The following is a 25645-nucleotide window of genomic DNA, read 5'->3' on the forward strand; positions in this document are numbered from 1 at the left end:
CACGGGATGCGCATGTGCACATTCGTACCTCTGCCCCCATCTCAGACGGCGTGTAGACCTCGACAGGCGTAGACAGGCAGAGGCTGGGCTCCACGTTCATCATCACAGTCTGACAATATATATGTTACCATCCAACAAGTGTGTCTACCTTCAACCCTCGATATCTCCATTAAGAACCCCTACGATAAAAATTCAAAATAGAAAGCAAGTGTAATATCACAGAGGGGCCTGGAGACATGACTGATAAACAAAGAAAGTTATTTTAGAGCCAGGAATGTCTGCATTGTTCATTCTGGACCCTATTTTGAAATTGGCATATTTTTTTAATTTGCATGAAATTGGCCAAATTGCCAATTTCTGACCACTTTATTGGGTAGTTGAAATCGGTAAATGAGCAGTTTCTTGTACTCAATCGATAGAACAAATGAAGTTCTAAAGAAATAGCTATGAGTTTGGTCGACTGGAACACTGGAATTACCCGAAATCAGGGCTCAAACTGGGCGAAATCGCCGAGGTCACTAACTCCGCGAGAACGTAATTCCGTAAGTTTTCCATCAAATTTCATACTTTTGGTGTCATTACCATCGGGAAAAGATTCTCTATCATTTCATAGGAATTTTTTTTTTTAATATTTTGCAACACCAGGAGACACCTCAGGATTTCAGGTTGCGACAGTCAAAGGGTTAACATTAATAAGGTACAAACAGATGTCTTCTTCGAGGGGCCAGGCCGAGGTTTGGCAGAGGGTAACTCGACACCGCTACCAGCCTTGAAATGCTACACCCAGTTCCTCACTGAACGCTCACACACACACACACACACCAACATTCTCCACTATTTCTTTCATCTGGTGCCCAGCTTTGTGAAGCCCCATGATTTGAGCTATGGTTTCAGGTATTAAAGATGTCCTTTTACCCACAATCAAACATGTAAAGCCCCAAAACCAAAGGGAACACCAGACAAAAGATGGGGCAGATGAGACAAAAGTGCGACACTTCCTCTCACCACAGTATCTACGTGAGCACCGAGTCACTGTGGAGTGTGGCGGCAGGTCATGACATCATGTTAACGGCTGCTACCCGGCATAATCACTGATGAAAAAAGACCCCCTATGGTAGGCCACTGATTTTCTTCACAGCATTATGCCGGGGCATTCACCTGGCATAATGACGTGACTAGCACTGGACAGATGGAAAGCCAGAATAAAGAAAAGGGATATAAATAATATGGCAAAAGTACTGAATCAAGACAAATCTCACAACAATGAATGCAAATTGGACAAATTTAGATTTAAAAAAGTTATATACTATATGAAATATAGGTAGTAGGTTGGCAGACAGCATCTGCTCAGGGAGGTACTCCCATCCTGCCGAGTGAGTGTAAAACGGAAACATGTACTTTTTTCTGTCTCATGAGCATGCAAGATTTCAGGTACATCTTGCTACTTCATACACTTAGGGTACTCTACACTTGCATGTAGAAGCATATATACACACACACACACCCCTCTGAGTTTTCTTCTATTTTCTTACTAGTTCTTGTTCATGTCCTCTTATCTCCATGTGGAAGTGGAACAAAATTCTTCTTCTGTAAGCCATGCATGTCATAAGCGGCGACTAACATACCAGGAGCAAGGGGCTAGTAACCTCCTCTCCTGTATACATTACTGAAGTTAAAGAGAAACTTTCATTTTTGTTTTTGGGCCACCCTGTCTCGGTGGGATATGACCGGTTTGTTGAAAGAAGATGTATATGAAGCACTGGTTTAGCAACAGAGTTATAGAGGAATAGAACAAACTCCCAGTTAGCATCAGTGAAGCAAGTACTTTGGGTAGCTTAAAACAGGTTGAGCAGGTATAAGTGGGTGCAGTTGGATCTGCCTAGCATGGGCCAGTAGGAATAGCCTTTTAGAGATCTAAACATATGCAAGCTATCAATTTATTTAATTCGTGAACAATTTCTGATCTCTTATTGGCCTTGATTCATGTAGAGACCGAAGCAAACTTTACATGGACTCCTTATCTGAACCTGATAAGGTTTTAAGATATATGTTGTTCCCCAACCCAATTAATAAAGGTCATCCAGAACACAAAAATTATTTTAATCACTGCTTATTTCAGTGTTAGGTATTAAATATGAATGATGCTGTGAAGATGAATAGGGCTGTGAATAAAAAAATGTGGGGTTAAATAGTGAATATGTAGAGTTGCATAACCAAGAGGAAAGACTGGTACAGTATATACAGCACCGTATTTAGTGCAGGATCTCAACAAGTCATTGAATATCGATGTTTCAACCTGACTAATAAAGATCATGTTTAATGATTTAAACAACTGCCTACTTTGGTTTCGGTAAATACTTACAAGGGCAATATTGGGTCCTTACGTTAATTTAAAACAAAAGTGCAAACATGGGATAACTGCCAACTATACGTATACATTATAGTATGTTATAAGAGATCTAGCACAGCACTTACAATCTTTAATTATTTCTTCTAAATTAAATATATTGTATATGCATTTTGTACTTATGACTTGTGTTATACTACAGTACTGATTTATATTCATGTCATAGCACTCTACTTGCCTCAGTCTGTTGTGAAGATGAAGCAGATCCTGTTTCAGAAGCAATATGAAGAGTCTTGACAGATGAGGAGATTATCTTCATAGAAGATATATGCTTTGGAGATGTGGAAAGATTTCTAGTAGAGGTGGAAAGATTCTTTTTAAGTGAGGAGTTTATCGTGGAAGGAAAAATTCTTGCACCAGGTGAAGAAGTCTTCGAGGAATTACCTTGAGTTTGCCCACTGATAATTGAAGAAGTTAAGGTTCCTTTCAGAGACAGAAAATCCTTAGCAAGAGGAGATGGAGATTTGGATCTAGATTTCACTCTAGCTGTTGATGCCAGGGAAGACTTGACACCTGACTCAGGTGATGAATGTGATGTATGTAAAGGTAAGGCTTTTGGAGAAGTAGAAGCTGAATTTTCCACTAATGACAAGGAATTCGGAGATTGTTTTGATCTAATAGTAACAAATGATTTAGTTGGTGAAGCATTTGAACTATGTAGCAAAACAAGGCAAGAGGTGGAAGGTGTCTCTTGCAGGGGTGCATTACTAGCAGACCTTGAAGATGTTCTGGCAGTGAAAGCAGGCCTAGCTAGAGGTGATGGAGATGATGCTCTACCTCGAGAATGATGTTCCTTATCACTTTCAGGACTTTCTTTCAATTTTTTTTCAAAATCATGCAATCTGTTAAGTTCTTTTTTCGCAATAATTTTTCGACTCATATTTGAACTTTAGTTATCCATCCCTATTTCTAACATTCCATCTAATATCTTATCTCCACAATAATGCAAGAGTCTAGCTCAGAGATTTAAGAAGTAATATACTCAAAAGTCACTAAAAATAAATCATCCTTCAGGGGCTCAAGACTGTTTAACTGCCTACCAGCATACATAAGGGGGAATTATCAACAGACTCTTGTATCTTCAAGAAGGCGCTGGACAGATACCTAAAGTCAGTACCTGATCAGCTGGGCTGTGGTTCATACGTCAGTTTACGTGCAGCCAGCAGTAACAGCCTGGCTGATTAGACCCTGATCCACCATGAAGCCTGGTCTCAGACCAAGCCGTGGGGGTGTTTACCCCCAAAACCCTCTCCAGGAAAACTCCAGGTAAACACACAGATTTCTTCAAATATTTCAATTTCTGTTTTTATACAATATATTGTTATTATCCAACAATAAGTGATATTAATGTAACATAAATCATTCTCTCTTAAATGAATCTATTTATATAATTAATCTCCTACACAGTGATAAAAAGTCCAAAAGTTAAACTTGGTTATACACCTGTAGAAAACACCTCTGCTCTTCTCACCTGTGTCAATAAGACTGAGTAAGAGGACACATCACTGGTGTTACCAGACCAATGGCATCCTTCCCAAGGCATACACGAAGGTGATATTTCCATACTAAGTGAAGCCACCTTCACACCAACAGCTAAAAGATAGCTTATCTGATAAGCTATCGAGTTTTCGGGGCAAGTCTTAGTTACATAAAAATACTGATTATGTAGAATATATGCACTATGTACATTAGTTTTTTCAGTAGTAATAATAATAATATTTTTTAACCAACAAGCTAATAAGTACACCTCAGCAATACTTATCTTTGATAAATTTTTGACAAGTTCTGAAGGTTCTTTTACTCCCAGAGCCCAGCCTTGGGACAGACTCATCTGGTGCTTGCCTGGTCAACCAGGCTGTTGCATCACCAGCCCGCATATCCACCACCTGGTTAATTATGGACCTAGGTTAGACACTCATCCAGCTTTCACTTGATGACTTCTACACTTGTCTCAGCAATGTTTCTCATATCTGGTTAAATCATCTGGGGCCACAGATGTTATTACCATGTTTTTTTTTCATGCCCTCAGTACCCCTGCTTTTCACAGGGTTTATTTTGCACTTCCTTCCATATCTCTCGCTCCAGTATGTTGTTATGGCAGTGTGCAGATTTAGGATCAGGCTCTCAAATACTTTCTAGGCATAGTAGGCCCCCCGTATCCGCTGGTCTGGTATCTGTGGTTTCAGTTATCCACTGTTTACCGTGGCCCTAAGTAACCCTTAATTTTGCTTAAAAATGGCCTCGAAGTGTGATAGTAGTAATGTGGAAGTTCTTCAAAGCCTAAGAGAAACCATGAAGTGCTTTCCATCAGAGAAAAAAGTGATAATTCTCCACTTATTCTGGATAATTTATCAATGAAACTTTTTAACAGATACAGTCACACTGAGCAATTAACAACTCTAAATATGAAGGTTGAAGAAGCAATCAAGGACTGGAATCAGAACATGCACACTCAACTGGATGAATACCTTGATTTCCAAGACGACAAAACTGAACAAGATAAGTTGTCTGATGCAGTTATAATGAACAGTCCACACATTCCTAGTGACATGACTCAAGAACAGTGCAAAGAAACTGCTATCAGGATAATACAGGACCATGTACAAGTTATCGTGCAAAACAATGAAATCAAAGAAACATGTTTGTTAGGAAAACAAGATAGTAAACACAGTATCATGATCAAACTTCATTCATATGATAAAAGAAAGGACTTAATTAAATCAGCAATTACAATGAAAAATGGAGTGTACATCAACGAGCGTCTAACGAGAAAACGTCAAAACCTTCTGTTCAGGTTGAGAAAATTTAAACAGGAAACCAAAATAAATCAGTGTGTCACTCGAGATGGGAAAATACTAATTAGAAAAACTTCAACAAGACAACAATACACCATCTCAAATGAACATGATTTCTCTACCTTCCTTAGAAAAGCTGACATTTCTGTAACAGATTAGATAAGTGTCCTTAACACATATACATGTATACGTGTGGTGCATATAGTGTACGTTACTATTATATTATTGTGTATTATTATTATTTACTATTACTGTACATTATTGTGCATTATTATTTTTTTCTTTCACTAGCTAATACCAGCTACCTCAAATACTTTTTACTTTTTAATTGCTTTTATTGCTCATAATTTTGTGTTGCAAGACAAATCTTACTCCAAATTAATATTATTCATGGTTGCTACTTGTCCATTTAATTCAGCTTACCACTACTTTTTTAATCCCCTTTATATTGTGTGAGCAATTAGTGCATATTCCAATTACGTTATTGTGCGAGTCCCAAAACTATCTTTTGCTAGCTAGTACCAGCTACCTCATATTTCTCTACTTTTTATAGTGCAATTAACTGCTCAACTTATTATACATTACAAATCAGATCTTACTCCCAAATCAATATTATATCATAGTGACTATCTGTCCATTGAACTTTGTTCACCATTACTTAATTTAGTCCCTTATATATTTTCTCCTTTATTTTAGCTTTATATAACTAACTTAGTTCATACATTCACAATTGTTAAAATAATCAAGGTGCTATTCTCAGGTGCTAAAGTGTAATAAGTTCACTATTTTGCCATTATATTATATCATAGTGATTATCTGTCCATTGAACTTTGTATAACTTTACTTAATTTAGTCCCTTATATATATTCTCCCTTATTTTAGCTTTAAATAACTACCTCAGTTCATATATTCACAATTGTTAAAATTATCAAAGTGCTATTCTCAGGGGCTCAAGCGTAATAAGTTCACTATTTTGCCATTAAAATACTCCAGGTGCTATAGACTACCTCAGGTGCTACTGATTTTGCTTTTAATACATTCTTTTACTATTATATCCATTAGCTCCTTTATTTTAACTGTAAATATCTACTGTAGTTCATAAACTTACTTGTTAAAATAATTAAGGTGCTATTAGATACTTAAGTGTATAACTGAATTATCAATTCTGTAATAATCCCCTTTTCTTTCAAATTTTTACAAGTTTTAGATTAATCACAGTGTCTTAGTCATAAATCTAGTTGTAGATTCAATATAAATCTTAAATCATTTTACTCAGAAAATCTAGTTTGTAAAATTACTCTCATCCTATGATTATAGGCAGAGATCCTGATGTAAACTTTTTACAAAATGAATTACACGAATCAACCAGTAACTGTAATTACTACACAGCAGACCAAGCAAAGACATTACTCAGTGCAAACAATAACATAACCATCTTTAACTACAATGTCAGATCCTTGAGCAAACATTATGGTGACCTCACAGCATTACTCGTTCCCTTCATTCCAATATATCAATCATCACACTCACAGAAACCTGGCTTAAGCCTGATATTACAGATGTCTATACCATTCCTGGCTACATGGTCATACACAACTGTAGAACAGACCAACAAGGGGGAGGAACAGCTATATACTATTCAAATCAACTCGAATGTATCAATAAATCTTGCACAAGGGATGAACATGGAGAATATATCATAGCCAAATTTAAATCAAAAGACCTGCAAAAACCCCTCACAGTTATAAACATCTACAGAGTACCACAGTCAAACATTTACCAATTTAGTGAAAAACTAGGAAACATGATTACTGATGCACACATGAATAAAGACCACCTACTACTAAGAGGTGATTTCAACATAAACATACTACACGACCAGAGCTCACAAGTAACAGAATTCACAAACACAATGAGTAACTGCCTGTTGCTACCAGCAATATCTAAACCTACAAGAACTTCCGAGACAAGCATCTCCTAAATAGACCACATCTGGACAAACACCATATCCCCTTTAAAATCAGGCATAATCACAGACAACACTACAGACCACTACCCAACCTTTCTCATAACTTATCTGGGCAAACTACCACAAGACATTACTAAAGTAACCTTCAGACTACATAATGAGACAGCAGTTAACAACTTTGTAGCAGCTATGAATAACATCGATTGGCAAAATGAGCTTGAAACATATACAGATATGAATGAATGTATAAATAATTTTTGAAAAAAAGCCCAATGCCTCTATAACAGACACTGCCCCCAGAAAAAACTAAACAGATCACAGCAAAGAGACTGAATAATCCCTGGTTAACACAAAGCATCCTCAAATCCATTAACACAAAGCACAAATATGAAAAATAGTATAGAATGGGTCAAACAACTAGAGAACAGCCGAAAAATTACTCGTCAGCACTTACCAGCCTGATATGAAGGTCAAAAAAAATTGTATTATGAAAATGGATTACATAACATCAAAGGTGATATGAAAAAAACCTGGAAAACTATCTGAAATTCTTGGAACTAAAATGTTATCCAAAAACAAAGAAATCAAACTAACAAAATCAGATGAACCCCTACTCACTCCAACAGAAACAGAAAACAGACTTAATGTTTTCTTCTCCACCATAGGAAAAAATCTAGCAAACAAAATACCAAGCACAAACGCCCGTCCATCAGACTACCTCATAGGAACTTACCCAAATACGCTATTCCTAGCTCCAACCAACCCCACTGAAGTTATGCTCATCATAAACACCCTTAAAAACAAGGCAGGAGACATAAACAACTTGCCTGCTTTTATGTACAAAAAAGCTTCTCAAGTATTGTCAGTAATTATTGCAACGCTCTTTAACAAATCCACTGAATCATCTACCTTCTCAACAATCCTCAAAATAGCGAGGGTCACTCCGATCCATAAAGGAGGTGACCAAGCTGACTTGAATAACTATAGACCAATATCTAACTTACCACTGCTCTCTAAAATCTTTGAAAAATTAATTCATAGACGGATCTATTCCTACCTCGTTTCACACAACATATTAAACCTTTGTCAGTTTGGATTCAGGAATAATAAAAGCACAAATGACGCAATCATACACATGCTAGAACTAATATATACCGCACTTGAAAAGAAAGAAGTCCCGCTGGGCATTTTCATTGATTTACGTAAAGCTTTCGATACAGTCGACCATGAACTACTGTACTCCAAATTAATGCACTATGGTATCAGAGGCCACTCCCTAAAGTCATACCTTAGTAACAGAACTCAATATGTATATGCAAATGATGCAAACTCCTCCACCCAACCAATCACAGTAGGAGTCCCACAAGGAAGCGTCCTTGGACCACTCCTCTTTCTCATCTACATCAATGATCTACCGAATGCATCACAGCTACTCAAACCCATATTATTTGCAGATGACACTACATATGTATTTTCCCACCCACACGCAGTCAATGCTGAATTACAGAAAATATCTGCCTGGATGATGACTAACAAACTTACCCTGAACACTGATAAAACCTATTTCATTCAGTTTGGAAACAAAGCTGCAAATGATCCAATTAACATTATGCTAAATGGATCATCAGTCACAAGACTCACAGAGGGAAAATTCCTAGGTATCCACCTTGACAGTAGCCTTAAGTTCCGGACACACATACAACAAATCACCAAGAAAATCTCCAAGACTGTAGGCATACTATCAAAGATAAGGTACTACATTCCACAATCAGCTCTCCTGGCACTGTACCATTCACTCATATACCCTTGTCTTACATATGGAATTTGTGCATGGGGATCAACAACATCCAATCACCTAAAACCCCTAATAACCCAGTAAAAAGCAGCAGTAAGAATGATAACAAATTCCCACTCCCGCCAGCATACTCCACCAATTTTCAAAAGCCTGAATCTGCTTACCATTAAGAACATCCTACTTATTCATGTGCCTACTACATACACAGAACAATACACGCAAATATAAACCCCCCACTCAAACTTCTCCTCACCAACCTAAACAGGACACATGACCATAACACAAGACACAGATCTCTTTTTGATATACCTCGTGTCCATATCACACTGTGTAAAAACTCTATGCACATAAAGGGCTCCAAAATATGGAATTCATTACCAGAAGATATTAAAGTAACCCAGTCTGAAAATCAATTTAAGACTCTTCTCAAAAGCCACTTAATCACCCTAGACTAAATGCTAAATACTCAAGTACACATTTACTCACCTATGTACTCCCACATCATAACTAAAACAATCACAATGAACCTTTCATCCATTGTTGACAGGAATATAATTAAATCATTGTTTTTCACAAAAGCATTTTAGAATATAAATACAGTGAACCCTCGACCAACGATTGCATCGTCTAACGTTAAATCCGACTAGCGATACATTTTAACGCAAAAATTTTGCCTCGACTAGCGCTAAAAAACTTGACCGACGCGATTTGTTCCGTTAGAGATGCATCCACTTGTGGCCAGTGTTTACAAGCCAGCCAGCCACTGCAGTCCCATATACTGTAGCAAGTCTAAAACATCAGGGCAATCTTGCCCTAACTGCCACCAGAGATGTTCATAAAGCTTTTGATAGCTTATGGCATGATGGTATTATATACAAACTTATTGACCTACCAGACCATAACTGGACCTTTCTCAGATTAATATATAACTTTTTAACTCAAAGAAAAATCATTCCCACCGTTCACGGCAGGTCGACAGAGCCTTTTATACCAACAGCTGGTGTCCCACAAGGTTCTTGTCTTAGTCCAATTCTATTCAACATTTATGTGAATGACCTTCCTCAACCAGAGTTTAATGATACAATTATAACGCAATTTGCAGATGATGTTATCCATGTCGTCTCATCAACTCCGGTAACAGGAAAATACAAGTATGAGAGAGTCATAGAAAAAATGAATATTGAACTTCATCGAACATCTAATTGGGAAAAGAAATGGAGAATTACAACTAACCCTGACAAAGTCCTTGTTAGCACAATAGGATGTTTTGCATCAACCATCAAAGATAAAGGGGGTATTTCCATCAGAGGTACACCTGTAGCCATTAGAAACCCTAACAAGATCTAAGGATATGAAATAGACAGGCTGCTCCACTCAACATCTCATGTAAATAAAAAGATCAACATAGCCAAAGCCGGTCTTAACAGTCTCTTTAGATTTAATCAAGCCCCTCCACATGTCAAAAAACATCTGTATAAAATGATAATAAGACCTATACAGTGGAACCTCAAAAATCGAACGTTTCGAAAGACCATTTTTTTCGGACAAACTGTGTCCCAATTATCGAACGCGCCTCTAATTTCGGATCGCCAGGTATGGGACCTGTCCGCTGGCCCGCTCTGTCCGCGTCCCTGCGCAGGCGCCGTGAGCAGTCTAGCTTTGTTTATGCTTGAGTGAACACTAACCTGTGCTCTCATTCACACATTTTACGATTATTTCTTTGTGTTTAATGCTTGTGGGACTGTGAAATAAGCTACTATGGGCCCAAAGAAACTTGCTAGCGGTACCCCTGTGGTAAAGAAAGTGAGAAACGCCATAGATGTGAAGAAGGAAATAATACAGAAGTATGAGATTGGAGTGAGACTTGTTGAGCTTGCCAGGATGTACAGAGGACTGTGGACAGTTATTTTGTGAGACAGAAACAGACGACTGTGGACAGTTATTTTGTGAGACAAACAGACGACTGTGGATAGTTATTTTGTGAGACAGAAACAGAGGACTGTAGACAGTTATTTTGTGAGACTGGGGTCCAATGGCTCTCAAGCTGGTCCTAGTGGCATTACAATACAGAGAAGGGAAGCAACCCCAGAGGGCTTTGATACCAGAAGTCCTCATGGAGGGGGATTCTCCAACTCCCTCTCTCCTCCTCCCTATCTTCCAGATGCCATCACCAATCTTCAATAAAGGTAAGTAAAAATGTTATTTTATATTACTATATATAATTAAAGACTATAGCATTTGTTGTGTGTATGTAAAACTGTAATTAATCTCTATAAAATGTATATTTTTTGTGAATATTTTTGGGCTTCTGGAACGGATTAATTGTATTTCCATTATTTCTTATGGGAAATATTGCTTCAAATTTCAGACTTTTCGAATTTAGAGCTAGCTCCTGGAACGGATTAAGTTCGATTTTTGAGGTTCCACTGTACTCGAATACCCATGTGTCCCAATGTCATTAACAACAAAGACCAACATGCTACGGTTGCAACGGGTCCAGAATAGAGCTCTCCTCTTCATTACGGGCACCAGGAGTTAAAATGGCAGATTTACATGTACAACAATATATTACTGCCTTAACCCTTTGAGGGTTTCGGACGTACTAGTACGGCTTACGACCCAGGGTTTTTGACGTACTAGTACGCCTAAATTCTAGCGCCCTCAAATCTAGTGGGAGAAAGCTGGTAGGCCTCCATATGAAAGAATGGGTCTATGTGGTCAGTGTGCACGGTATAAAATAAATCCTGCAGCACACAGTGCATAATGAGAAAAAAAAAACTTTGACCGTTTTTTTGGAATAAAACAGCGACTTTGCACTGTATTTTCGTATGGTATTTATTGTTGTATTCTAGTTTTCTTGGTCTCATTTTATAGAATGGAAGGCATATCATAGAAATTGTGATGATTTTGACTGGTTTTACAATGAAAAGTACCTTGAAATTGAGCTCAAAGTAGCAGAAATGTTCGATTTTTACCAAAGTTCAAAAGTAAACAAATCATGCCAAGCATCCAATACACGTCAACTGGTGAGTCTAATATTCTTTTGCAAGTGGTCTCCATATTACAGAATTGTCTGGTCTCCATATTACAGAATGGACATAAATTCATTAGAAAACATTCAGCGTAGGATGACTAAATTAATACATAGCATTAGAAATCTTCCTTATGAAGAAAGATTGAAGACTCTTAAGTTACATTCACTTGTTAGACAAAGAATGAGGGGAGATCTGATTGAAGTGTATAAGTGGAAGATAGGTATTAATAAAGGGGATATTAACAAGGTCTTGAGGATATCTCTCCAAGAGAGAACCCGCAGTAATGGATTTAAATAAGTTTAGATTTAGAAAGGACATAGGAAAGTATTGGTTTGGAAATAGGGTAGTTGATGAGTGGAACAGTCTACCTAGTTGGGTTATTGAGGCTAGGACTTTGGGTAGTTTCAAATTTAGGTTGGATAAGTACATGAGTGGGAGGGGTTGGATTTGAGAGGGACTTGCACATTGGAGCTTGTTTCTTGGGTGGCATTGAAAATTGGGTTGGTCAAATGTTTGTTAGTGGGATGAATTGTAAAGGACCTGCCTAGTATGGGCCAACAGGCCTGCTGCAGTGTTCCTCCTTTCTTATGTTCTTAAGTGTGCCAATATGATTCATACCATTTTTTACACTAATGCAGTAGTCTGCATAACAGTAAATCTTCTATTTTTTGTGAGAATAAAAATTCAAAGTGGAAAGCAAAAGAATATAAGAGGGGCCTTGAGACGTGACTAATGAACAGAGGAAATGTCATTTTAGTGCCAGGAATGTATTTCTTGTTTGTTCTGGACCCTATTCGGAAATTGGCATCTTTTGAAATTTGTGTGAAACTGACAAAATTGCTAAATTTTGACCACTGAACTGCATAGTTGAAATTGGTAAATGGGTGGTTTCTTGCACTCATTCAATAGAAAATATGGAGTTCTAGTGAAATATTCATGTTTTTTGTCGACTAGTACAGTGGAACTGGCTGAAAATGGGGCTCAAAGTTGGCAAAATCGCCGATCCGTAAACATCGCAGAGACCGCTAACTTCGCGAGAGCATAATTCCGTAAGTTTTCCATCAAATTTCATATTTTTGGTGTCATTATGATCGGGAAAAGATTCTCTATCATTTCATAAGAAAAAATTATTATTTTTTTTTTTTAAATTTGGCCGACCCTGAGAACGAGTCTCGGAGAGGGTCTGTCGACCCTCAAAGGGTTAAATGTACGCCTTGACACCCTGAAGAAGAAACAACTCTATGCAATGCAAGAACTCTACATGCCAGATAGAGAACATCCTCTCCAAGCTGAAAATACCACGGATTATATCATCAATACTCCTCCTCACAGGACTCAAAGAATGACTCTCTCACAGAGGGTCCGTCGTTTTATCCGTAAAGACGATTACCATCGACCAATGATTTTGAGCAACCTCCCTGCAGATGAAGATGATTGGGTAACACCAAAACCCTTCTATGTTTACTAAGAAAATCATCGTCCCCAATTAGGGAGACATCTTGTATAACATTCTACTGTTAAAATTATGCTACATTTACTATGGCGGGACACCACCTTGTAAGAAGTTATTGTGTCAAGTAGTTCTTTATAAACTGGCCAGAAAATTATTGCCTTCATTGTCGTTTAAATATACGTTGTGCAATCGCAAAAAAAAAAAAAAAAAAAAAAAATTGCAACTTGTATATTTACTACCAATTCAGAGTCATGTACTTATATATCTGTTATATCTATGTGACTCTGATGAGTTAGTATCATACCCCTTCAAGAATATTTTATTATTCCACATACACTTTTTAAATTACACCAAAGTGGCTGGGCCACTTACCTTTCATATCCTACCTCTCTCCCCCCTCCCACCCTTTTCCAATATTTCTATCCTTGCCCATCCTTCTTCCTTACCCATCTTACCAAGGCTCTGGTCATAAGAAGAAGAAGCTCTAACAATAAAATCCATAGTTCTTTAACCCTTTGACTGTCGCAAGCCCCTTTCTGAAACTGTCACTCTATGTCGATAAATTTTTGGGAAAAAAAAAATTATTTTTTCTTATGAAATGATAGAGAATCTTTTCCCAATGGTAATGACACCAAAAGTACGAAATTTAGTTGAAAACTCATGGAATTACACTCTCACGAAGTTAGCGGTCTTGGCGACATATACGCATTGGCGATTTCGCCGACTTTGAGCCTTGTTTTTTGGCCAATTCCATCATTCCAGTTGACCAAACTCATAGCTATTTCTTTAGAACTTCATTTTTTCTATCAGTTGAGTACAAGAAACTGCCCATTTTCCGATTTGAACTACTCTTGGCCAATTTCATGCAAATTAAAAAAGATGCCAATTTCAAAATAGGGTCCAGAATAAATAATGTAGACATTCTTGGCACAAAAATAACATATACTCTGTTCATTAGCCACATCTCTAGGCCCCTCTTATATTTCTATTGCTTTCTATTTTGATTTTGATTCACACAAAAAATACAAAATTTACTGTTATGCAAGCTAATGCATTATTGTAAAAATGGTATAAATAATATCAGTACACTAGTGAAAGAATATCAGACTCCCCAGTTGACGTGTATTGGACATGTGGTGTGATTTGCTTACTCCTGAACATTGGTAAAATCGAACATTTCCGCTACTTTGAGCTCAATTTCAAGGTCGTTTTCATATTGAAACTAATCAAAATCATCTCCATTTCTGTAATATGTTTTCCATTTTATCACGCGAGACTATGAAAATGAGAATACAACGACAAATACTACACGAAAATACACCTCAAAGTCAGCGTTTTAATCCAAAAAAAAAAACGTCAGTTTTTTTTCTCATTATGCACTGTGTGCTGCAGGATTTTTTTTATGTGGTGCACACTGACCATACAGACCCATTCTCTCACATGTGGGCCTACCAGCTTTCTCCTGCTTGATTTGAAGCCGCTAAAATTTAATACGTACGAAACAGTGGCGCATAAGATGTATATGTACGACCAAAACAGTCAAAGGGTTTATTCTGTCAAGGGTTTAATTTAACATAGAATATTTTAAGTTGTTTAATAATATTTCACCCTCTCCTCCTCCTCAAACACTGGCTTTATATTTGAGTAAAAAAAAAAAAAAAAAAAAAAAAAAAAAAAACTCATTCAATAAGTACTGTAAACAGTAGTCATATGCAAAAAAAAAAAAAAAAAAAAAAAAAAAAAAATTACTCTTAATTCAGCTCAAGAATCACAATTTTAATCAAATTAGCAAACTCATAAAATATGTTTGTCCATTTCGTGAAGAAGAAGAAGAAGAAGAAGAAGAAGAAGAAGAAGAAGAAGAAGAAGAAGAAGAAGAAGAAGAAGAAGAAGAAGAAGAAGAAGAAGAAGAAGAAGAAGAAGAAAAGAAGAAAAAGAAGAAAAGAAGAAGAAAAAGAAGAAGAAAAAGAAGAAAAAGAAGAAAAAGAAGAAGAAAAAGAAGAAGAAAAAGAAGAAGAAAAAGAAGAAGAAAAAGAAGAAGAAAAAGAAGAAAAAGAAGAAGAAAAAGAAGAAGAAAAAGAAGAAGAGAAAGAAGAAGAAAAAGAAGAAGAAAAAGAAGAAGAAAAAGAAGAAGAAAAAGACGAAGAAAAAGAAGAAGAAAAAGAAGAAGAAAAAGAAGAAGAAAAAGAAGAAAAAGAAAAAGAAGAAGAAAAAGAAGAAGAAGAAAAAGAAGAAGAAAAAGAAGAAAAAGAAGAAGAAAAAGAAGAAGAAAAAGAAGAAGAAAAAGAAGAAAAAGAAGATGATGATGGTGGTGGTGATGATGGTGGTGGTGGTAGTGGTGATGATGGCGGCAGTGGTGGTGGTGGTGGTGGTGGTGATGATGATGATGGTGGTGATGATGGTGGCGATGGTGGTGATGGTGGTGGTGGTGGTGATGATGGTGGTGGTGATGATGGTGGCGATGGTGATGGTGGTGGTGGTGGTGGTGATGATGGTGGTGGTGATGGTGGCGATGGTGGCGATGGTGGTGATGGTGGTGGTGGCGATGGTGGTGATGGTGGTGGTGGTGGTGGTGATGATGGTGGCGATGGTGGTGATGATGGTGGTGGTGATGGTGGTGGTGATGGTGGTGGTGGTGATGGTGGTGGTGATGGTGGTGATGGTGGTGATGATGATGATGGTGGTGATGGTGGAGGTGATGGTGGAGGTGATGGTGATGGTGGTGGTGATGGTGGTGGTGATGGTGGTGGTGATGATGATGATGGTGGTGGTGGTGGTGGTGGTGGTGGTGGTGGTGATGATGGTGGTGATGGTGGTGGTGGTGGTGGTGGTGGTAATGGTGGTGGTGGTGGTGGTGGTGGTGGTGGTGGTGGTGATGGTGGTGGTGATGGTGATAATGGTGATGGTGATGATGATGATGGTGGTGGTGATGGTGGTGGTGGTGGTGATGGTGATGGTGGTGGTGGTGATGGTGGTGGTGATGGTGGTGGTGATGGTGGTGGTGGTGATGGTGGTGGTGGTGATGGTGGTGGTGGTGGTGGTGGTGGTGGTGGTGGCAGTGGCAGTGGCAGCAGCAGCAGCAGCGGCGGCGGCGGCGGTGGTGGTATCGTAGGGTTTCTTAAATGGAGATATCGAGGGTTGAAGGTAGACACACTTGTTGGATGGTAACGATATATATTGTCAGACTATGATGAGAGAAATGGAGCCCAGCCTCTGCCTGTCTTAGCCTGTCTAGGTCTACACGCCGACTGAGAGCGGGGCAGAGGTACGAACGTACACATGCGCATCCCGTGACGTCACACAACAGTCACAGGCCTAAAAGGGATCTCCTATCTAAAGCACATGGATGATACTATATGCTATACAACACAGGGATCAGCAACTATGCTGACAGCTCGGTCATGTTACGTATGTCGTCTCGACATACACTACTATCTATAGGCTGAACAAACAGGCGGTTCTGGGCTGATTCTATACAATAACAAATTCATATATAACTTAGAATTAGTGGATGGTATCATAATGGATGTTAACAAAATGAGTTTTACATAATGGATATTAACGTAATCACTTTTAACATAATGAGTTTTAACGTAATGCATTACAAACTATAAGAACAAATCATTGTACAATATGGATGGAATTGATCGATCAATCTGTATTCATGCACTCTACGGATTCTGAGGAAGAATAAATATATATATACAAGGTGAAATTAACAGCAAAGGCATCTGGTGCACTCAGACTATTACTGTCAAATTCTCAGAACACGGAGGGAACGTGAATACGAAAAAAAAAAAATTCTGAAAAAACTAATCAGTTAATAACAAACAGTTGACAATTTACTTCATCTCGGACATCTAGTTATACAGACTATGTACATTTAAACCCAATTCTGCGAGGGTGAGGTTTACATATGCAGAATGGTTATCATCTCTGGGAGGATCGAATTCCTCTGCAATGGCTAACACATGCCTTGACTGAGGGAGATCTGAACGAGTATCTACAAAAGATACTTGTGGGTTTCTCATTACTTGTCGAGTCCGCAAGGAGTAACGACATTCAGGTTGGTTATCTGACTGAGTATTTGAGGTAGAGGGTACAGAGTCAAGAGGATTTTCAGCATCTGTCACATTAGTCTGGGTAGCAATATCATCAACATCGCATACTAATTTCATATGATCTCAATGCGATTCTTTGTACTTGCCAGTACTAATTTCTCTAACCTTATGCTTATTACCAGAGATATGTTCTACAACTCGATAAGGGCCAACAAACTTTTGATCGAGCTTAGGCATTTCGGATGTTTTGTTGAAATTTGTCAGCATTACTCTTGAACCTACTTTTACTTTTGATGGCTTAGCACGGCTATTAGTTACTCTAGTAAATTCTGCTGTTGATTTGTGGAGTGTTTCACGGATTCTTCTAAAAACACTTTGAGCCATGCTGGTACGAGTTGCTACGAAATCATCAGGGTTGTAATTAGGTTTCGGAGTGGAATATAACAACTCATAGGGTAAACGCTTGTCTACACCATACAATACATAATGTGGAGTATCACCTATGGAAGCATTGTAAGCAGAATTTATGGCACATTGGACATCTGGTATGACTTCATCCCAAGTTTCACTATTGGGGTTGATAGTGGCTCTCAGGACATCAAGTACTTTCTTATTGGTTCGTTCGGCTAACCCATTGCTGGCAGGATGAGGAGGAACAATGGTGGATTTAGAGATCTTGTATAAAGTACACAAATTTTCAAGAATCTCATTACAGAATTCACCTCCATTATCTGTTACTAAGGACTTAGGGGTGGTATGCCTGCAGATAATGCGTTCTTTAAACGCTTTAGCTACTGTCTCTGCAGTCTTATCTGCAATAGGAACTAACTCACAATATCTGGTGAAATGGTCTACCATAACACACAGATGTTTGTTGCCTTGGAGGGAACATTTAAAATTGGTTAACAAGTCAAGGGCAACTCTTTCCCACGGTTCGCTAGTGGTTGGGTACACTTGGATTGGATTAGGACCATTGACATTTCCTTTATGTTGCATACAGACACTACATTTCTTAACATACTCGGAAATGTCAGTTGCCATACGTGGCCAAAAGTATTTCATTCTGGCTTGTTTCACAAAACAATCCATACCAGGGTGTGCAACACCTGGTTCATCATGAACTAGCTGTAGAGCTATGTTCACTAGTGACTGTGGAATTACTAACTGGTAAACTCTTCTACTTGGAGTACCCAACTCGGCTGTTTGATGCAATAATTCTTGTGCAAATATTGTGTTGCCATTAAAGTTTTTCTTGCAGAGATTCTATGCAGTGTTTTGCAATACTTTTTGATTAGCAATTATTTGCAATATTGCTACAGTTCATTTCAGTGCAGTTTCTTATGCTCTGTTCTGTGCATAATATTTTATTCTTTCTGTGCCATTTTATGTTTGCACAAGTTTTATTGAGTCCATTTTATCATTTTTTTGTGTATTTTCCTGTTGCATTGAAAGTAAACTCACTGTGCCATTCATTCAATTTAAAGTAAAAGTTGAGCAAATCAGATTTGAGTAAAGTACAAGTTCTCTTGATTTTCAAAGTGTTGTTTGTTCAGATAAGCATTTTCTCTGTGACTGTGAGTTCTTTGCTTACTGTGTGACCTGTCAATTTTTAATTACTTATGCAGAATAGTTAAGCATTTTCTTCCCGTTTAAGCTTACTGTGTCATTCTTTCTATTTTTTTTTTCCTTATGTCCTTGAGTAAGTTCCCTGAGAAGATGTCCCAGTCACTTTTGAATGTTCACTTAGTGTATCATGCCAGTCAAAGTCAATATGAATCAGTCCACAGTACCAATATTCCCTTACTGACTGAAAGACAATACCTAGCCCTTGAGCAATGTGTTTGTTCTCACAGCTTGTATCTGAGATTTGTTAAAGTGCTGCGAAATGTGAAGTTCAGATTAAGTTCCTATAGATCCGTGAATTACTTATTAACGTAGCCGAGCGGTCAGGCACTAGTAACTCTGTCACTCCCATCTGTGTTCCACCTACACCTTCAGACTTGCAGGATAGTGTTCCGTTGCCTCAAGTGTCCGAGGACACTCAGACTGCCTTGAGTGCACAGCCTATCCCTGCGATGACTGCTAGTTCGAGTAGTAGTTTCTCCACAGGGGATGCCTTGTCAGAAAATGATTACTTGAAACTAGAACCTCAATATGCATATGTCCCTATATTTGTACAACTCGATATTCGTTCAACTTTTTTTAAAAAAAATCTGACTCGTTATTCAGTCATTGCCCTGATATTCGACCCAAACAAAATCGTCCATCTGAACAAAATCCAATGAAAACAAAGCATCAAGTGCTCAGTCTCTCATCAGTTTTCTTTCATTAAGCATCGTTCATACAAACTTCATGAAACTTTTTGGTATTTCCTTGTTATTCTGTGGAGTTTAACCCTTTGACTGTCGCAGACCCATTCCTGAAACTGTCATTCTATGTCGCAAAATTTTTTTGGGGAAAAAAAAAAAAAAAAAATTTCTTGTGAAATGATAGAGAATCCTTTCCCGATTCTAATGACACCAAAAGTACAAAATTAGATCGAAAATTTACGAAATTATGCTCCCGCAAAGTTAGCAATCTGGGTGATATATACGCATCGGCAATTTCGCCAACTTTGAGCCCTATTTTTGGCCAATTCCATTGTTCCAGTCGGCCAAACTCATAGCTATTTCTTTAGAACCACATTTTTTTTATCAACTGAGTACAAGAAACTGCCCATTTACCGATTTCAACTACCTAATAAAGTGGTCAGAGACTGGCAATTTGGCCAATTTCACACAAATTAAAAAAGATGCCAATTTCAAAATAGGGTCCAGAATAAACAATGCAGACACTCTTGGCACAAAAATAACATATCCTCTGTTCATCAGTCACATCTCCAGTCCCCTCCCATATTACTCTTCCTTTCTATTTTGATTTTTTATTCACACAAAAAAAATAGAAGATTTACTGCTATGCAGGCTACTGCGTTATTGTAAAAATGATATAAATAATATCAGTGCACTAGTGAAAGAATATCTGACTCCCCAGTTGACGTGTATTGGATGTGTGGTGTGATCTGCTTACTCCTGAACATTGGTAAAAATCAAACATTTCAGCTATTTTAAGCTCAATTTCAAGGTCGTTTTCATCGTGAAACTAATCAGAATCATCTCTATTTCTGTAATATGTTTTCCATTCTATCAAATGAGACCAAGAAAAAGAGAATACAACCATAAATGCTATACAAAAATACACCTCAAAGTCGGCGTTTTAATCCAAAAACACGACCGGAGTTTTTTTCTCATGCACAGTGTGCTGCAGGATTTTTTATACAGTGCACACTGACCACACAGACCCATTATCTCGCATGTGGGCCTACCAGCTTTCTCCTGCTTGATTTGAAGCCGCTAGAATTATTGAGTAATATATATATATGTCCAAAACACTGGCTCGTAAGACATATATATACGGCCAAAACAGTCAAAAGGTTAAATATTTTCATTGAAAATAAGTAATCATGTCCCCAAAAAAGAGTAGTGATCCAAGTAAGCCTAAAAGAAAAGCAGTGAGAACAACAATTAAAGGGAAAACAGAACTCACTGTGAGGTGGGAAAGTGGAACGTATGTGTCAGATGTAGCCATTCAATATGGTATGGCGATATCCACTATATCATCCATTTTGAAAAGAGGCAATAAAAGGGGCTGATGTGGCAAAAGGAGTGAAAATTCTTGCAGTGAAAAGGTTACAGATAATTGAAGAAATGGAAAAACTTTTGTTAGTGTGGATTAACAAAAAACAATTGGCTGGTGACAGTGTTTCTGAAACAATAATTTGTGAAAAAGCAAAGCAGTTATATAGTGATCTTCAGCGATACACCCTGGGAAAACAGAGCTGAAAGTAATGAATTTAAGGCAAGTAGGAGCTGGTTTGATAGGTTTAAAGAGGAGTGGAATTCATAGTGTAGTAAGGTATGGGGAGGCTGCAAAATTGGTTAAGGAATTTAAAATCCATGGAGATATTGAGGGATTTATTCCTCAACAAGTTTTTAATCCTTTCAGGGTTGGTGCTGTACTAGTACACATAAATTCTAGCAGCTTCAAATTAAGCGGGAAACAGCTGGTAGGCCTAGATGTGAGAGAATGGGTCTGCGGGGTCGGTGTGCACGGTAGAAAAAAATTCTGGGACCCAGTGGCATATTGTGGAAACGCCATTTTAGTAGACCTGGTTCACCATGCCTTGTGGTAAGAAGCTCCTCACTCCTCGGCGAACTAGGACACTTTTGTTCCCCAGTGACAGTTCTAATACTGATGAAAGTGCCAATGAATACGAGTTTCAAGGTTCTGATGAGGTTATGACCGAAACTAATGACCATAATACTGGTAATAGTGAGGAAAATCCAGACGACCCTCAGCCTTCCACCTCTGCTGCTGGGCTGTCTTGTTCACATTCAGTTGTACCAGAACGAAAGAGGAAACTCCTATTTTCCCATATCCCGGACTCAGATGTGAGCATTGGTGATGATAGTGATAATGAATATGAACTATAAGCTCTTGAAAACACTTCCAGTAGCGATAGTGAAGTGGAATATTCTCCAGTGAAGCGTCAGTATATACGACAATATATGCACTCTGGTAGTGTGCCATATGCTATTCCAAGGGGAGGGAGTACATCTCAGAGTGCATCCCATGGCTGTACAACAGGAACAGATAGTGAAAATGAAGATGATAGTGCTGCAATTGGGATGGAAAATGTGCATGGTGGTGGTAGTGGTGGTGCTGGCCGTGAGGCACCAGCAGTGGGCCATGCTGCCACCCACACCGCTGCCTCAGCTGATCTACAACAAAGACCACCATCCCCCACCCACCACACCAGCCTCCACAACCACAAGTCAATATCCAGTACCCACCAGCAGACCGCACCTGGGATTGGCAGGAAGCTGCCAATTTTGTTCTAAATCCCCACCAGTTTGATGAAAGCCAAAGTGGAATACAGCCATCTTGTACACTTGGGAACAATGCCAGTGAACTGGAATGTTTCAAGTTACTCTTTGACGAACCCCTGATGGAAATTATTGTCAGGGAAAGCAACACATACTACGAGTACACCATGGCAAACACAATACTTTCACCAAATTCACGCCTACACCAGTGGAAGGAGACAACTCTGGCTGAGATGTATCTTGTGTTTGCCACAATAATGCTTATGCCACATGTGTATAAGCACAGTGTGAAATCATACTGGTCGACAGACTGCCTGTCTGCAACCCCAGGTTTCAGTGATATAATAGGAGTGAATCAATTTGTGCTACTATTACGTATGCTTCACTTTTCAGACAAAACCAGGCCTGACAGAAATGACAGGTTATATAAGATTAGGAATGTGTTTGTGTATCTGAAACAGAAATTCAATATGTATTTTTATCCCTTCAGGAAGCTTGTTACTGATAAGTCTTTGATTCTGTTCAAAGGAAGACTCATTCAAGCAGTACATACCAAACAAGAGGAAACGCTTTGGTATAAAGTTGTTTGTGCTTTGTGATTGTTACAGTGGTTTTGTATTGGATATAATTGTGTACACTGGAAGTTAATACATTGCGAGATACCAGGAAGTTACTGGGTATCTCCGGTGATGTGGTTAGAACAATGATGGAACCATATCTTGGTAAGGGACATATATTATATACTGATAACTGGTACACAAGCCCCTTACTCAGTGATTTCTTGCGAGTGAACATGACAGATGTGTGCGGCACAGTGCGTGCAAATCGTAAACATATGCCCAGCTTCGACGCTGGCACTCGCAGAGGTGAGGTGCACACGTTTGCTGCCAATGGCATCGTGGCATATCGGTGGCATGAGAAACAAAATGTCACACTGTCTGGCACTTCCCCGACTGGATGTGGTTGGGGGACATGTTGCTATTGAGAGGCAGGTACAGGTGTGGTACCATACATTTCTGCTATGTGTTTTACGATATTCAGGGAGAAGTCTGCAAAACATTGTCGTTTTCCAGTCTTTATTTCATACATATTGAATGCATTGAGCACTGCAATGCCTACAAGGTGGAAAAACACTTATATACCACTTGCGACTCCTACTCACACAGTCAACAAACCCTATCATCTTGTCACACTTGTCAACTAGTTGCATATTGTTCGTATAGTCGATGACAACAGCGGGCTTGACAATACGTTCACTGGTGTCTTGGTTCACTTCGCCTGTACCATCTCGTTTCTGTGGATAGTTGACAGCAATGTCACGTCCCATTTGTCATGTCACATCAGTGCCATGATGTCATTGGCATGAAATGCTTGCACTGCACCTTCAACACTGCCTCCACTGAACCTTGGCATATGTTTTCTATTCCTGTTCACTGTTCCACATATATCAGTATTGTTCAAACACAGGAAATCAGCGAGCATAGGGCTTGTATACCAGTTGTCTGTGTACAATGTATGGCTCTTGCCAAGGTATGGTGCCATCATCCTGCGAACAACATCACCAGAAATGCCCAACATGCGTCTGGTATCATCGAGTGTGTTTCTCCCGGTGTATACAATGACAGCCAACACAAGACCACTCTGACAGTCACACATAACAAAAAGTTTTATACCAAAGTGATTATGTTTGTTCAGTATACTATATTGCTTGAATAACAGGTGACCCTTGAACAGACTCAAGGACTCGTCGACAACAATGTTCTTGAAGGGATAAAAGTATGCACTGATTTTCTGCTTCATATACATAAACACTTCCCGGATTTTGTATAGAAAGTCATTTCTGTTGGGCATATTCCTGTCTGAGAAGTGCAACGTTCATAGCAACAGAGTGAATCTGCTGCAAGGAAGGTCACAGAAGACAGGAGTACTGACAAAGTAGTCTGTGGCCCAGTAGTTATGTATATTGTTCTTATAGGTATGTGGCATAAGCAAGACAGTGGCAAGGAATAAATACATTTCAGCCACTGTTGTATCTTTCCACCTGCACAGCCATGATGATTCTGCAACCTCTGTGTTGTCCATGATATAGTGGTAATAACTGTTTGTCTGGGTCACTATCAAGTTCATTATAAGCTTGTCAAAGTATAAATGGAAAAAGTCTAACTCTGTAGACTCATTTGTTATGGGACATTCTGGCAGGTTGCCACTTCCACTCGCATCAGAATCAAAAGGCTGTGGCACAAATATACTTTGTGTCCAGTTCCACTGACAGTCACATGGTGCAGGGTGGACCTGTTACGTGGAGTGTGGGTGAGCAGGATGGACGGGAGTGAAGGCAGCACATGGTTGAGGGGGGTACCGGCCAGTCCTTTGTCTGTCCACCCACCACTCCATGTGCTCCCGGCACCGTGCCACCTACCTCCTCTTCCTCCATCCCTGCATATTCTCCTTCATGATCACTATCAGTATCAATGGCTGGGGTTTAGGATCATGACCTCCCACAACCCTTGGGGACTGCATATGGCACTGCCTGAATGTAGGCAACGACACCTAAATGTATGCTTCACTGGTGAATAATGAATATCACTGTCACTAGATGAATTCTCGAATGGCATAATGTCATTCTCATCACTTACATCACTTTCACTATCACTAAAACACCTGGAAAATGATAGCTTCCTCTTGCATAGGTGCCTATGGGTAACACTTGCCACTCCGGAGGTGCTTGGCCCAGGGTCTTGTGTGGTCACACTGGCCACCGCAGAAGTGCTAGGCCTAGGGTCGGGTGTGGCCACACTGGCTACCCCAGAGGTGCTTGACCCAGGGCCTGGTGTGGCCACACTAGCCACCCCAGAGGTAATTGGCTGAGGGTCATCTGGGTTATCGATATTTTCACTAATTCCTTGATTATTAGCGGCCACATCGATCTCAAATCCACTAAACTTATGTTCTATATCACTTTCCTTGAATAAGTGTGTGTTAATACAACACGGCGTGAGTGAATCACAAGGGTTTGCCATAATGATGACCGAAGATGGACTTGAACATAACTAGTGCTACCATGCAGTACCCAAGCATCCCCGATTTTTTTCATACTGCACACACTGAGTGCACAGGCCCATTCTCTCATGTCTAGGTGACTCAAGCCTATCGCACCAATTTTGAAGAAATGAAAAATAAAACATTGATCTACATTCGGAGCGCTAGC

General features: G+C 39.0%; 1 protein-coding gene across 11 annotated transcripts in view; it reads right to left on the reverse strand.

The window, feature by feature from the left end:
• Wdr62 (WD repeat domain 62) overlaps positions 1 to 25645 on the reverse strand; it is a 697795-nt gene that overhangs the window by 636773 nt on the left and 35377 nt on the right. For 3 of the 11 annotated variants that reach the window (XM_070087124.1, XM_070087127.1, XM_070087123.1), the window contains exon 1: positions 2586 to 4047. The exons of 4 other annotated variants lie outside the window; for them this stretch is intronic. In XM_070087124.1, the coding sequence (XP_069943225.1) occupies positions 2586 to 3287 (702 nt within the window). In that variant the 5' untranslated portion in view covers positions 3288 to 4047. Of the gene's footprint in view, positions 1 to 2585; positions 4048 to 25645 lie in introns of those variants that run through there. 4 more of the 11 variants (XM_070087128.1, XM_070087125.1, XM_070087135.1 and 1 more) reach the window with 2 other exon arrangements.

This window comes from Cherax quadricarinatus, chromosome 21 (genome assembly GCF_038502225.1).
Source record: "Cherax quadricarinatus isolate ZL_2023a chromosome 21, ASM3850222v1, whole genome shotgun sequence".
Classification (NCBI taxonomy): Eukaryota; Metazoa; Arthropoda; class Malacostraca; order Decapoda; family Parastacidae; genus Cherax; species Cherax quadricarinatus.